The sequence below is a fragment of the Heterodontus francisci genome, chromosome 32 (assembly GCF_036365525.1).
Source record: "Heterodontus francisci isolate sHetFra1 chromosome 32, sHetFra1.hap1, whole genome shotgun sequence".
In the NCBI taxonomy this organism is placed as follows: Eukaryota; Metazoa; Chordata; class Chondrichthyes; order Heterodontiformes; family Heterodontidae; genus Heterodontus; species Heterodontus francisci.
In genome coordinates this window covers 2,373,125-2,385,653 of record NC_090402.1, presented here as the reverse complement: position 1 = coordinate 2,385,653, position 12,529 = coordinate 2,373,125, and the positions used below count along the sequence as shown (strand labels likewise).

At 45.6% G+C, this 12,529-nt stretch overlaps 1 protein-coding gene across 6 annotated transcripts in view; it reads left to right on the top strand.

Moving 5' to 3' along the window:
* Nucleotides 1–12,529, top strand: part of LOC137347545 (bromodomain-containing protein 3-like) — a 78,468-nt gene that overhangs the window by 23,963 nt on the left and 41,976 nt on the right. For all 6 annotated transcript variants that reach the window (XM_068012015.1, XM_068012014.1, XM_068012013.1 and 3 more), the window contains one exon: nt 11,762–12,133. In XM_068012015.1, the coding sequence (XP_067868116.1) occupies nt 11,762–12,133 (372 nt within the window). The remainder of the gene's footprint in view (nt 1–11,761; nt 12,134–12,529) is intronic.

Genomic DNA, 12,529 nt, shown 5'->3' with positions numbered 1-12,529 from the left:
AGACTAGCTTTCAATTCCAAATTTTATTAATTAAATTGATATAATTTAAATTCCACCAGCTGCCGTGGTGGGATTTGAATCCATGTCCCCAGGGCATTAGCCTAGGCCTCTGTTACGGTGCCTACCTGGTGCTGGGGTGAGGGACATTATGAGACAGCTTGAAAGGATATTGGAGAGGGAATGGGAGGATCCTGTCATTGTGATCCATGTGGGGATCATCAGAATAAGGTAGAGTTGGCAAGACATCCTGTTTGGAGAGTACCAGGAACTAGGAGTTAAATTAAAGGACAGGACCTCTAGGGTCATAATCTTTGGATTATTTCTTAAGCCATGTACAAATTGATATGGGGATAAGTAGCTTAGGAAGGTGAACACATGGCTGAAGGAGTAGTGTGGGAAAGAGGCGTTCCCTATCATGAGACATGCAGCAGTATTGGGACAGGAAGGAGCTGTAATGTTGGAACGGGCTCCATCTGAACCGGGCTGGGACCCGGATCCTAGAGTAAAGGATATGTAGGGCGCTCATAAGGACTTTAAGCTAGTAAATGGGGGGGAGGGCTCAGGTAGAAAAGGTAGTATTGATAATAGTTCAAAAACAAAAAGGGAAGACAGTGAAGGAACAGTCAAATTGTGCTTTAGGCACTACAGGTAAAAGGAAAGTTAAAAGATGTAAAGTATTTAAACTCAAGAGAGAAATAGGAAATGTGTGAGTAAAATGTAGAGCAGAAAGATTTAGGTTGTGTGGCCCAAATAAGCGTTCTTTATACAAACGCATAGAGTATAAGGAACAAATTGAATGAGTTTTAGGTTATAAGGTTTACAGGAAAGATAAGGAAAATGGTAGAGGCGTAGCCTTATGATTAAGGATGAAATCACTTCAATGGTAAGAGAGGGTATAGCGAGAGGCATCAACAGGCTGTGGAGACTTTATGGGTCGAATTAAGAAATAGAGAAGGATTAAAGACTAGCAGGAGTTGTAGCTATGAAGTAGTAGCTTGTATAAATGCTGAGATTAAACAAGCACGTAACAAAGGTAGAGTGGTTTTAATGGGGTATTTAAACTTTTATATGGATTGGGATAAACAGACTAGCATATGTCAGGAAGGTAGTGAATTCCTTGAGTGCATCCAGAATATTTTCTGCAATGTTATGTCCTAGAACCAACAAGGGAACAGAACATGGGTGGCGCAGTGGTTAGCACCGCAGCCTCACAGCTCCAGCGACCCAGGTTCAATTCTGGGTCCTGCCTGTGGGGAGTTTGTAAGTTCTCCCTGTGTCTGCGTGGGTTTCCTCCGGGTGCTCCGGTTTCCTCCCACATGCCAAAGACTTGCAGGTTGACAGGTAAATTGGCCATTATAAATTACCCCCTAGGATAGGTAGGTGGTAGGGAAATAGAGGGACTGGTGGGGATGTGGTAGGAATATGGAATTAGTGTAGGATTAGTATAAATGGGTGGTTGATGGTCGGCACAGACTCGATGGGTCGAAGGGCCTGTTTCAGTGCAGTATCTCTAAAAAAAAAAAGATATCATCTTTACTAATGAGCCAGATTTAGTTAACAGCCGAATAGTGCATAAACATTTATCAAATAGCGATCATATAATCGAGTTCAGTGTAGTGTTTGAAGACAACAGATGTGAAACAGCTACTAAGAAACCATATCCCAATCCATATGGAAGTTTAGGTAAGGCTGACTTCAGTGGGATGAGACAAAGTAAACTGGGCAAATATTAATGGGTAAAATGCCAGAAGATCAGTGGGAGGTGCTTAAAAAATAATTTAATTCGATACAGAACCAGTTTATACCCTGGAAGGGCAAGAGTTCTACTTAAAACAGACACCATGGATAACTATAGAGGTGAGAGACAACATACAACTAAAATTGAAGGCTTACAGAAATGCAGAAAATAGCACAGATCCTGTCGAATGGGAAACAAAACAGATAGTAGGAGCTACAAAAAGAAAAAAGCGCACCAAACCTAACACAGAAAACTTTTACACTTAAATTAGGAAAAAGAGTGTGGTCAGGAGCAATGTTGGCCCCTTGAAAACAGATACACAGTGATTATTGACAACGCAGCCGGCAGCTGACGTCATCCAACTGCGCCAATATGCGCACATATGCAAATTGGTTCCTACCCTCTGCGCATGCGCTGTGTTCCGCAGTGCCGGGAGTGCCACCGAGTGGTTGCGTTGTCAGCAAATGCAGCCTATTTTCATTGACAATATCTGTTTGGCTGCGTTTGCTGACAATGCAACCGCTAGGTGGCGCTGCAATAGCACATGCGCAAATGCAGACTGTGCCAGTAAAATGTCACAATCTGTGACGTCAGGCAGCTGCCAGGATTAAAGATGGTGCTGCTCAAATAATCACAAGATGGCAAGCTAAACACATGGCAGCACACAATGGCCGGAGGGGAGGGAGCGGGCAGGTGGGTGAGCCAGCAGTTGGGGGTGTGGTGAGTGGGCGGGGGGCAGTGAGCGGGCGGGCGGCGGGGGGAAGGAGGACAGCACACCCGCCACCAGCAAGGTCTTCGGCAGCGCTCTCCCCGCTCCCCAGATCCCCCACCAACTGCCCATGTTACACGACGACGTCTTCTGCACATGCCCCAACCAGTCCTGGCACTGCGAAACGCAGCGCATGCGCAGAGGGTAGGAACCAAATTGCACATCTGCGCATATTGACGCAGTCAGATGATGTCAGCTGCCGGCTTCATTGTCAATAATCACTGTGATGAAAATAAGGAAATGGCGGTCACATTGAATAATTACTTTGCATCAATATTTATGGTAGAGGAAGAGGTTAGCATGCTGGACATCACAAGGAAACGAACATTGAATTAGGAACAGGGACACAACAAAATTAACGTAAGCAAAATAGCAGTAATGAAGGAAATAATGGCACTAAAGAGTGATAAATCCCCAGGACTAAATGTAATAGGTGATTTTAACTTCCCTAATATTGACTGGGACTGCCTTAGTGCTAAGGGATCAGATGGGGAAGAATTTAAGTGTGTCCAGGATAGTTTTCTGAAGCAGTATGTGGATGGCCCTACTAGAGAAGGGGCTACACTCGACCTCCTCTTAGGAAATGAGGCTGGGCAGGTGGTTGATGTGTCAGTGGGAGAGCACTTTGGGACCAGTGACCATAACTCTATTAGCTTCAAGATAGTTATGGAAAAGGATAGGACTGGTCCTCAGGTTGAAGTCCTAAATTGGGGGAAGGCTAATTTCGATGGCATCAGACAGGAACTCTCAAAAGTTGAATGGGAGAGGCTGTTTACAGGTAAACAGACGTCTGGCAAGTGGGAGGCTTTTAAAAGTGAGATAGGAAGAGTTCAGGGCCGGCATGTTCCTGTTAGATGGAAGGGCAAGGCTGACAGGTTTAGGGAACCTTGGTTGACGAGGGAAATTGAGGGTCTGGTCAGGACAAAGAAGGAGGCATATGTCAGGTATAGGCAGCTGGGATCGAGCGAGTCCCTCGAGGAGTATAGGGGATGTAGGAGTGCACTTAAGAGGGAAATTAGGAGAGCGAAAAGGGGCCATGAGATTTCCCTGGCAGATAAGATAAAGGAGAATCCTAAAAGATTCTATAAGTATATTAAGAGTAAAAGGGTAGCTAGGGGGAGAGTAGGTGCCCTTAAGGATCAATGTGGTAATCTATGTGTGGAGCCACGGGAAATGGGCAAGGTCTTAAATGAATACTTCTCGTCTGTATTTACCGTGGAGAAGGTCATGGAAGCTAGTGAGTTCAAGGGAGGGAACAGCGATATCCTGGAGCATATCAACATTACAAAGGAGGAGGTGTTGGAGGTTTTGAAGCGCATTAGGCTGGATAAATCCCCAGGGCTTGACCAGGTGTATCCTAGGATGCTATGGAAAGCAAGGGAGGAGATTGCTGGGGCCCTGGCAGAGATTTTTGTATCATCGTTAGCCACGGGTGAGGTACTGGAAGACTGGAGGATAGCTAATGTTGTGCCTTTATTTAAGAAGGGCAGCAAGGATAAGCCAGGGAACTACAGGCCGGTGAGCCTTACATCAGTGGTGGGAAAGTTATTGGAAGGGATTCTGAGAGACAGGATTTATATGCATTTGGAAAGGCATGGTCTGATTAGGGATAGTCAGCATGGCTTTGTGTGTGGGAAATCATGTCTCACGAATTTGATTGAGTTTTTCGAGGAGGTGACCAAGAGGATTGACGAGGGCAGGGCAATGGACGTTGTCTACATGGACTTTAGCAAGGCCTTTGACAAGGTCCCGCATGGTAAGCTGGTCCAGAAGGTTCGAACACATGGGATCCAGGGTGAGCTAGACAATTGGATACAAAATTGGCTTGGTGATAGGAGGCAGAGGGTGGTAGTGGAGGGTTGTTTTTCAGATTGGAGGCCGGTGACCAGTGGTGTGCCACAGGGATCGGTGCTGGGCCCTCTGTTGTTTGTCATATATATTAATGACTTGGATGTGAATGTAGGGGGCATGATTAGTAAGTTTGCAGATGACACCAAAATTGGTGGTATAGTGGACAGTGAAGAAGGTTGTCTAAGGTTACAACAGGATGTAGATCAACTGGGAAAGTGGGCAAGGGAGTGGCAAATGGAATTTAATGCAGACAAGTGTGAAGTGATGCATTTTGGGAAGTTAAACAATGAATGGCAGGGCCCTGGGGAGTGTTGTTGAGCAGAGAGACCTTGGGGTGCAAGTACATAGTTCCCTGAAAGTGGCAACACAGGTAGACAGGGTGGTGAAGAAGGGGTATGGCATGCTTGCCTTCATCGGCCGAGGCATTGAGTACAAGAGTTGGGACGTCATGTTACAGTTGTACATAATGTTGGTTAGGCTGCATTTGGAGTACTGTGTGCAGTTCTGGTCGCCGCACTACAGGAAAGATGTGATTAAGCTCGAGAGGGTGCAGAAAAGATTCACAAGGATGTTGTCTGGTTTGGAGGGCTTGAGTTATAAAGAGAGATTGGATAGACTGGGTCTGTTTTCCCTGGAGCGAAGGAGGCTGAGAGGGGACATGATAGAGGTATATAATATTATGAGAGGCATAGATAGGGTAGATAGCCAGAGTCTGTTTCCCATGGTAGGGGTGACTAAAACTAGAGGGCATAGATTTAAGGTGAGAGGGAGGAGGTTTCAAGGGGATCAAAGGGGTAAATTTTTCACACAAAGAATAGTGGGTATCTGGAATGAGCTGCCAGAGGAGGTGGTGGAGGCAGGAACAGTAGCAATATTTAAGAGGCATCTGGACAGGTATTTGAATGAGCAAGGCATAGAGGGATATGGAATTAATGCAGGCAGGTGGGATTAGTATAGATGGGCATTATGGTCGGCTTGGACGCAGTGGGCCGAAGGGCCTGTTTCTGTGCTGTACAACTCTATGACTCTAAATGGTTTCCATCCCAGTGTTTTTCTTTAAAAAAGGTAGGTGAGACCATTGCAGTTGCCTTAACTATAATCTTGCAATCTATGCTGAAAGCCAACATGAAGAAACAGAACATTGACATCAGCTCCTAGGAGACCATTGGCCTGGACCAAACCAGATGGAGGCAGAATCTGTGGGAAGGATCTCAGCATTTTGAGACCCAACGACAACAAAATGAAGAGGAAAAGCAAGAGCAGCGAAAAGAGCAGGCCATGGCCTGAATTAATTTGCACGACCAGACATCCCACATGACAACAAATACCCTACATGCCATAAAGTCTGTAGATGCCGAATCGGACTCATCAGCCATCTTCAGACTCACAGAAGATAATCATCCTCGCCTGCAAGGGATAGCCAATAATAATCTTACAAAGTTCTCTTGATTCAGAGTAAACATGTTCTCACAAAGAAAAATCTAGGCCAAATCTAGAGCCCCCTGGATGTCAAGGTGTCTACAGGGTAAGATAAGGCAGAAAAGGGAAGCTTATGTCTGACACCGAAAACTCAATACTGCAGAAAGCTAAGAGGAGTATAGAAAGTGGAGGGGTGAAATCAAAAAAGAAATTAGGGAAGCAAAGAGAGGGCATGAAAGACTATTGGCAAGCAAAATCAAGGTGAACCCATAGATGTTTTATCAATACATTAAGGTTAAGAGGATAACTAAGGAGAGAGTAGGGCCCATAAAAGACCAAAAGGGTAACCTATGTGTCGGGGCGGAAGATATTGGTATGGTACTTAATGAATACTTTGCGTCTGTCTTTACAAAAGAGGGAGACGATGCAGATATTGTAGTTGAGGAGGAGTGTGGAGTATTGGATGTGATAAACACAGGGAGAGAGGAAGTATTAATGGGATTAGCATCCTTGAAAGTTGACAAATCACCAAGACCAGATGAAATGTACCCTAGGCTGTTCAAAGAAGCAAGAGAGGAATTAGTAGAAGGTCTGACCATCATTTCCAGTCCTCACTGGATACAGGTGTGGTGCCGGAGGATTGGAGAACTGCTAACATTGTACCTCTGTTTAAAAAGGGAGTGAGGGATAGACGGAATAATTACAGGCCAGTCAGTCTAACTTCTGTGGTGGGCAAATCATTGGAATTAATTCTGAGAGACAGGACAAACTGTCACTTAGAAAGGCACAGGTTAATCAAGGATAGTCAGCGTTGATTTGTTAAGGGAAGATCTTGTTTGACCAACTTGATCGAATTTTTTGAAGAAGTAACAAAGAAGATAGATGAGGGTAGTGCAATTGTTGTGGTCTACATGGATTTTAGCAAGGCTTTTGACAAGGTCCCACATGGCAGACTGGTTAAAAAGAATGAAATCCCATGGGATCCAGGGAAATGCAGCAAGGTGGATACAAAATTGGCTCAGTGGCAGGAAACAAAGGGTAATTGTTGACAGGTGTTTTTGCAACTGGAGGGCTGTTTTCAGTGGCGTTCCGCAGGGCTCAGTACTGGGTCCCCAGCTTTTCGTGGTGCATATTAACGATTTGGATGTAAGTGTAGGGGGTATGATCAAGAAGTTTGCAGACGATACAAAAAATTGGCCATGTGGTAGATGGTGAGGAGGATAGCTGTAGGCTGCAGGAAGATATTGATGGTCTGGTCAGATGGACAGAAAAGTGGCAAATGGAATTCAACCTGGAGAAGTGTGAGGTGTTGTATATAGGGAGGTCAAACAAGGCAAAGGGATACACAATTAATGGGAAAATACTGAGAAGTGTAGGGGAAGTGAGGGACCTTGGAGTGAATGTCCACAGATCCCTAAAGGTGGCAGGACAGGTCGATGAGGCGGTTAAGAAGGCATATGGAATCCTTTCCTTTATTAGCCGAGGTATAGAATATTAGAGCAGGGAAGTTATGCTGGAACTGTATAACTCATTGGTTAGGACACAACTTGAATACTGTGTGCAGTTCTGGTCATCCCATTACAGAAAGGATGTAATTACACTAGAGAAGGTACAGAGGAGATTTGCGAGGATGTTGCCAGGACTGGAAAAATACAGCAATGAGGAAAGATTGGATAGACTGGGGTTGGTCTCCTTGGAACAGAGAAGGCTGAGGGGAGATCTGATTGAAATGTACAAAATTTTGAGGGGCCTGGATAGAGTGGAGGTGAAGGGCCTATTTACCTTAGCAGAGAGGTCAGTGACGAAGGGGTATAGATTTAAAGTGATTGGTAGAAAAATTAGAGGGGTGATGAGGAAAACATTTTTCACCCAGATGGTGGGGGTCTGGAACTCACTGCCTGAAAGGGTAGTTGAGGCAGAGACCCTCAACTCATTCAAAAGGAGTCTGGATATGCACCTCAAGTGCCGTAATCTGCATGGCTACGGACCAAATTCTGGAAGGTGGGAGTAGAATAGGTGGATTGTTTTTCGGCCGGCACAGACACGATGGGCCAAGTGGCCTCTTTCTGTGCCTTAAACTTTCTATGATTCAGGAACCGTTCATTGAGCTTGGAAAACTGCGCATGTCACTCTGCTATTTAAGAAATGTGGGAGAGGGAAACTAGGGAATTAAAGACCAGTTAGCCTAATATCTGTTGTCAGAAAACTACTAGCATCTATAATGAAAGATAGAGTGACTGATTATGTTGAAATTTTCTAGCTGATCAGAGAGACTCAGCATGGATTTGTAAAGGGTAGGTGTACATGTCTCCGTTATAAAGACGTCTGCAAACGCGACATGAAATCGTGTGACATTGATCACAAGTCGTGGGAGTCAGTTGCCAGCATTCGCCAGAGCTGGCGGGCAGCCATAAAGACAGGGCTAAATTGTGGCGAGTCGAAGAGACTTAGTAGTTGGCAGGAAAAAAGACAGAGGCGCAAGGGGAGAGCCAACTGTGCAACAGCCCCAACAAACAAATTTCTCTGCAGCACCTGTGGAAGAGCCTGTCACTCCAGAATTGGCCTTTATAGCCACTCCAGGCGCTGCTTCACAAACCACTGACCACCTCCAGGCGCGTATCCATTGTCTCTCGAGATAAGGAGGCCCAAAAAGAAAAAAAAAAGGGTGTACATGGCCAATCTGATTGAATATTTTGAAGAGGTGACTGAAGTAGTGAACAGAGTAATATCTATCTATGATATTATGTGGACTTCCAGAAGGCATTTGTTAGCTAAAGATGAAGCTCATGGAATTGAAGGCAAATTATTGACCTGGATGGGAAATTGACTGAGTGACAGGCGACAGAGAGTAGGAATAATGGACAGGTACTTTAATTGCCAGGGTGTGACCAGTGGTATCCCACAAGGATTTATGATGGGGTCTCAATTATTCACTGTTTTCGTTACCAATTTAGATGATGGGATAGTAAGCTAAATATCCAAATTTGCCAATTACACAATGATAGGCAGCATTATGAGCAGTGTAGATGGAAGCATAAAATTGCAGAGATATTGATAGATTAAGTGAATGAGCAAAACTGTGGAAAATGGATTTCAATGTGGGCAAATGTCAGGTCATCCACTTTGGACCTAAAAACGATAAAACAGGATAATTTCTAAATGGTGAAAAACAAGAAACAGTGGAGGTCCAAATAGCCTTGGGGGTTCAGGTACACAGATCATTAAAATGCCATGAAGTAATACAGAAAATAATGCAAAGGGTAATGGAATGCTGGCGTTTATATCAAGATAATGAGAATACAAGAGGATAGAAGTCATGCTTCAACTGTACATAGTCTTGGTTAGACCGCATCTGGAGTTATTGTGAGCAGTTCTGGGCACCACACCTTAGGAAGGATATATTGGCCTTGGAGGGAGTGCAGCATAGATTTACCAGAATGATACCTGGACTGCAAGGGTTAAATTGAGGAGAGATTACACAAACTAGGGTTGTATTCCCTGGAATTTAGAAGGTTAAGGAATGAGTTGATCAAAGTTTTCAAGATATTAAGGGGAATAGATGGAGAGAAACTATTTCCATTACTTGGGGAGTCTAGGACTAGGTGACAGAGTCTAAAACTTAGAGCCAGACCTTTCAGGAGTGAAATTTGGAACACTTCTACACACAAAGGGAACTTTATTCTGCAAATGACAATTGACGTTAGATCAATTGTTAATTTTGTTATGAAAGTACTTCCATTTTTTAATATTTTTTGAGGACTCTTGTTTTAAATTTGTGGAAATAGGTTCCTTTGGAGGACTGAAGAGATTGCATAGATGCTGGACTTTGTTTTTTTTTAAAGAAAGGTCACCGGAAGGACTTTGGGACTTGGTTTAGAAACACACTGACTGGAAGTCACATGTCAGTTAAGTAAGCAAGGAGAGCTTTGGTGACTAGGGGAGTTGTTTACAGAGAAGTGACATATCAAGGTTTATGGTGGTCGGGTTGATTTCCTTTTGAATATTGTTTTGAGTCAGTTGGGGTGTTAGCCTGCTAAGAGAGAAGACCAGTTGATCCTTTCTCTACCTCTCTGAGAAACCCTGTGAATCCAGTGTGTGATAGCTGAAACCCCGAATGACGCATTTCTCCTGGAAAGCCTTGCCAGACTAATCCTCAACGTCGCCTGAAGAGAGCTGCTCCAGGAAGATCCCAGTGACAGCTGTCTATGCATATTTGGGATGCCAATAAAGGGACAACTGATATCATTCCATATCTTCTCCTTTACCTTCAAGAGTTAACAAGCATTTGGCCAAAGTTTTTGTCTTTTTTGTATAGAGATCTCTACAGAAAAACCTTCTTTCTTTTTTCATTAACCAGTGTGTGTTGGACTAATCTAAAAGGGAGCTTTCATATTTCAATCTGAGTTTTAATGCTGTGCATCTTTACTGAATAGGTCTTGTTTTATAATAAATTAATAATTTTGTTGTTTATTAAAGAAACTGGTTGGTAGATTTTATTCTCAAATAAAAATAGAGTATATAATTGGCCGTATCGGTAGCTGGGTAAACATTTAAATATATGTTGTGACCTGTGGCGAAGTGGAACTAGAGAAAGACAGTACACTGCCCCAGCCTCGTCGTAACTATTTAAAATCTGCGACTGATGGATTTTGTGAACCAATGGTATTAAGGGATCTATGGCAAATGCAAGTATATGGAGTTAGATCGCAGATCAGCCATGATCTCAGTGACTGGCAGAATAGGCTCAAGCAGGCGAATGGCCTCCGCCTGTTCTATATTCCTACGATCTCTCGGATTTCTTTCTCACCCGTTTCTTTCCAGAGTCAGCTATGACTCAGTGGATTGCATTCTCCCCTCAGAGTCAGAAGGTCACAGGTTCCAGAGTCTGGAGCTCATACTCCAAGCTGGCACTCCTCGTCTAGTACTGAGGGAGCACTGCGCTGGCGGACGGGCAAAACTATCGGAGGATCAGTACAGAGGGAGCGCTGCTCTGTCGGAGGGTCAGTACTGAGGGAGCGCTGCACTGTCGGGGCAGTACTGAGGGAGCGCTGCACTGTCGGAGGGGCAGTACTGAGGGAGTGCTGCACTGTCGGAGGGGCAGTACTGAGGGAGCACTGCACCGTCGGAGGGTCAGTACTGAGGGAGCGCTGCACTGTCGGAGGGTCAGTACTGAGGGAGCGCTGCACTGTCGGAGGGTCAGTACTGTGGGAGCGCTGCACTGTCGGAGGGTCAGTACTGTGGGAGCGCTGCACTGTCGGAGGGTCAGTACTGAGGGAGCGCTGCACTGTCGGAGGGTCAGTACTGAGGGAGCGCTGCACTGTCGGAGGGTCAGTACTGAGGGAGCGCTGCACCGTCGGAGGGGCAGTACTGAGGGAGCACTGCACCGTCGGAGGGGCAGTACTGAGGGAGCGCTGCACTGTCGGAGGGGCAGTACTGAGGGAGCGCTGCACTGTCGGAGGGGCAGTACTGAGGAAGTGCTGCACTGTCGGAGGGTCAGTACTGAGGGAGCACTGTGCTGGCTGGGCAGCACTGAGGGAGCGCTGCGCTGTCGGAGGGGCAGTACTGAGGGAGTGCTGCACTGTCGGAGGGTCAGTACTGAGGTAGCGCTGCACCGTCGGAGGGTCAGTACTGCACTGTTGGGTCTAACAGAAGATTCTGGATCTAATCTTCCCTGGGAGTGCTTGATGGGGCAGTGTAGAAGGAGCTTTACTCTCGAACTATCCTGTGCTGTAGTTGCCAAGGGAGCATTCAGTGGTTCCATCAAAATAAAATATTTGTATGTGTCAGCTTGGCAGATACAAAAGTAACATTTTCTGAAACTAATCACTGATCAAATTGAGAGTACAGTTAATGTGGGTTGCGTTTGCAACTGAGTTAGCCGGACCATGTGATATGTTCGGTAGAAGTTAGTGTTTTGGGGGTGTGAGTGGGTTGTTGATGAATTGTGTTATTGTTGTTGAACGCCTCTTGTTCCTTTGTTCCAGAAAAAAGGTGTGAAGCGGAAAGCAGACACCACGACTCCCAGCACCTGCGCCATCGCTGCGAGCAGCAATGAGTCCCCTCCTCTGCCCTTAGCGGAGCCCAAACCCTCTAAACTAGTGTCGCGACGAGAGAGTGGGCGTCCCATCAAACCGCCAAGGAAGGACCTGGAGGAGGTGGAGGTCCAGCATCCCCTCGGGAAGAAGGGGAAACTGACAGAGCACCTGAAGCACTGCGACAGCATCCTGAGGGAGATGCTGTCCAAGAAGCATGCGGCTTATGCTTGGCCTTTCTACAAGCCTGTGGACGCCGAGGCCCTGGAACTGCACGATTATCACGAAATCATTAAGCATCCGATGGACCTCAGCAGTGTGAAAGTACGTTAGCACCTCCCGTTTCTCTGACAGACAGGGAACTTGTGGTTGTTCTTGAGCAGACGCAGCCTAGACTTCGGAGTTTGAACTGTGGTCTTGGTCGCTATGTTTCATTTAGTTTCAGATCTCTGTACTCTGTATTGGTGGTTAGTGGGGTTTGTTGGGGAATGCGTGGGTAAGGTCAGTGTTAAAGGTGGGAACGCAAAAAATTGCACAGAGAGTTTTTACTCCCCCCCCCCCCCCCCCCCAATCAACTCGGCTCGTACAGACACGGGCTCCACAAGCAGCGATGTCCTCTCATAAGTTAGGTGAGATGAGAAAGAGGAATGAACTTCCATTTCTGTAGCGCCTTTCACAATCTTGGGATGACCCAAGGCGCTTTACAATCAACGAAGAACA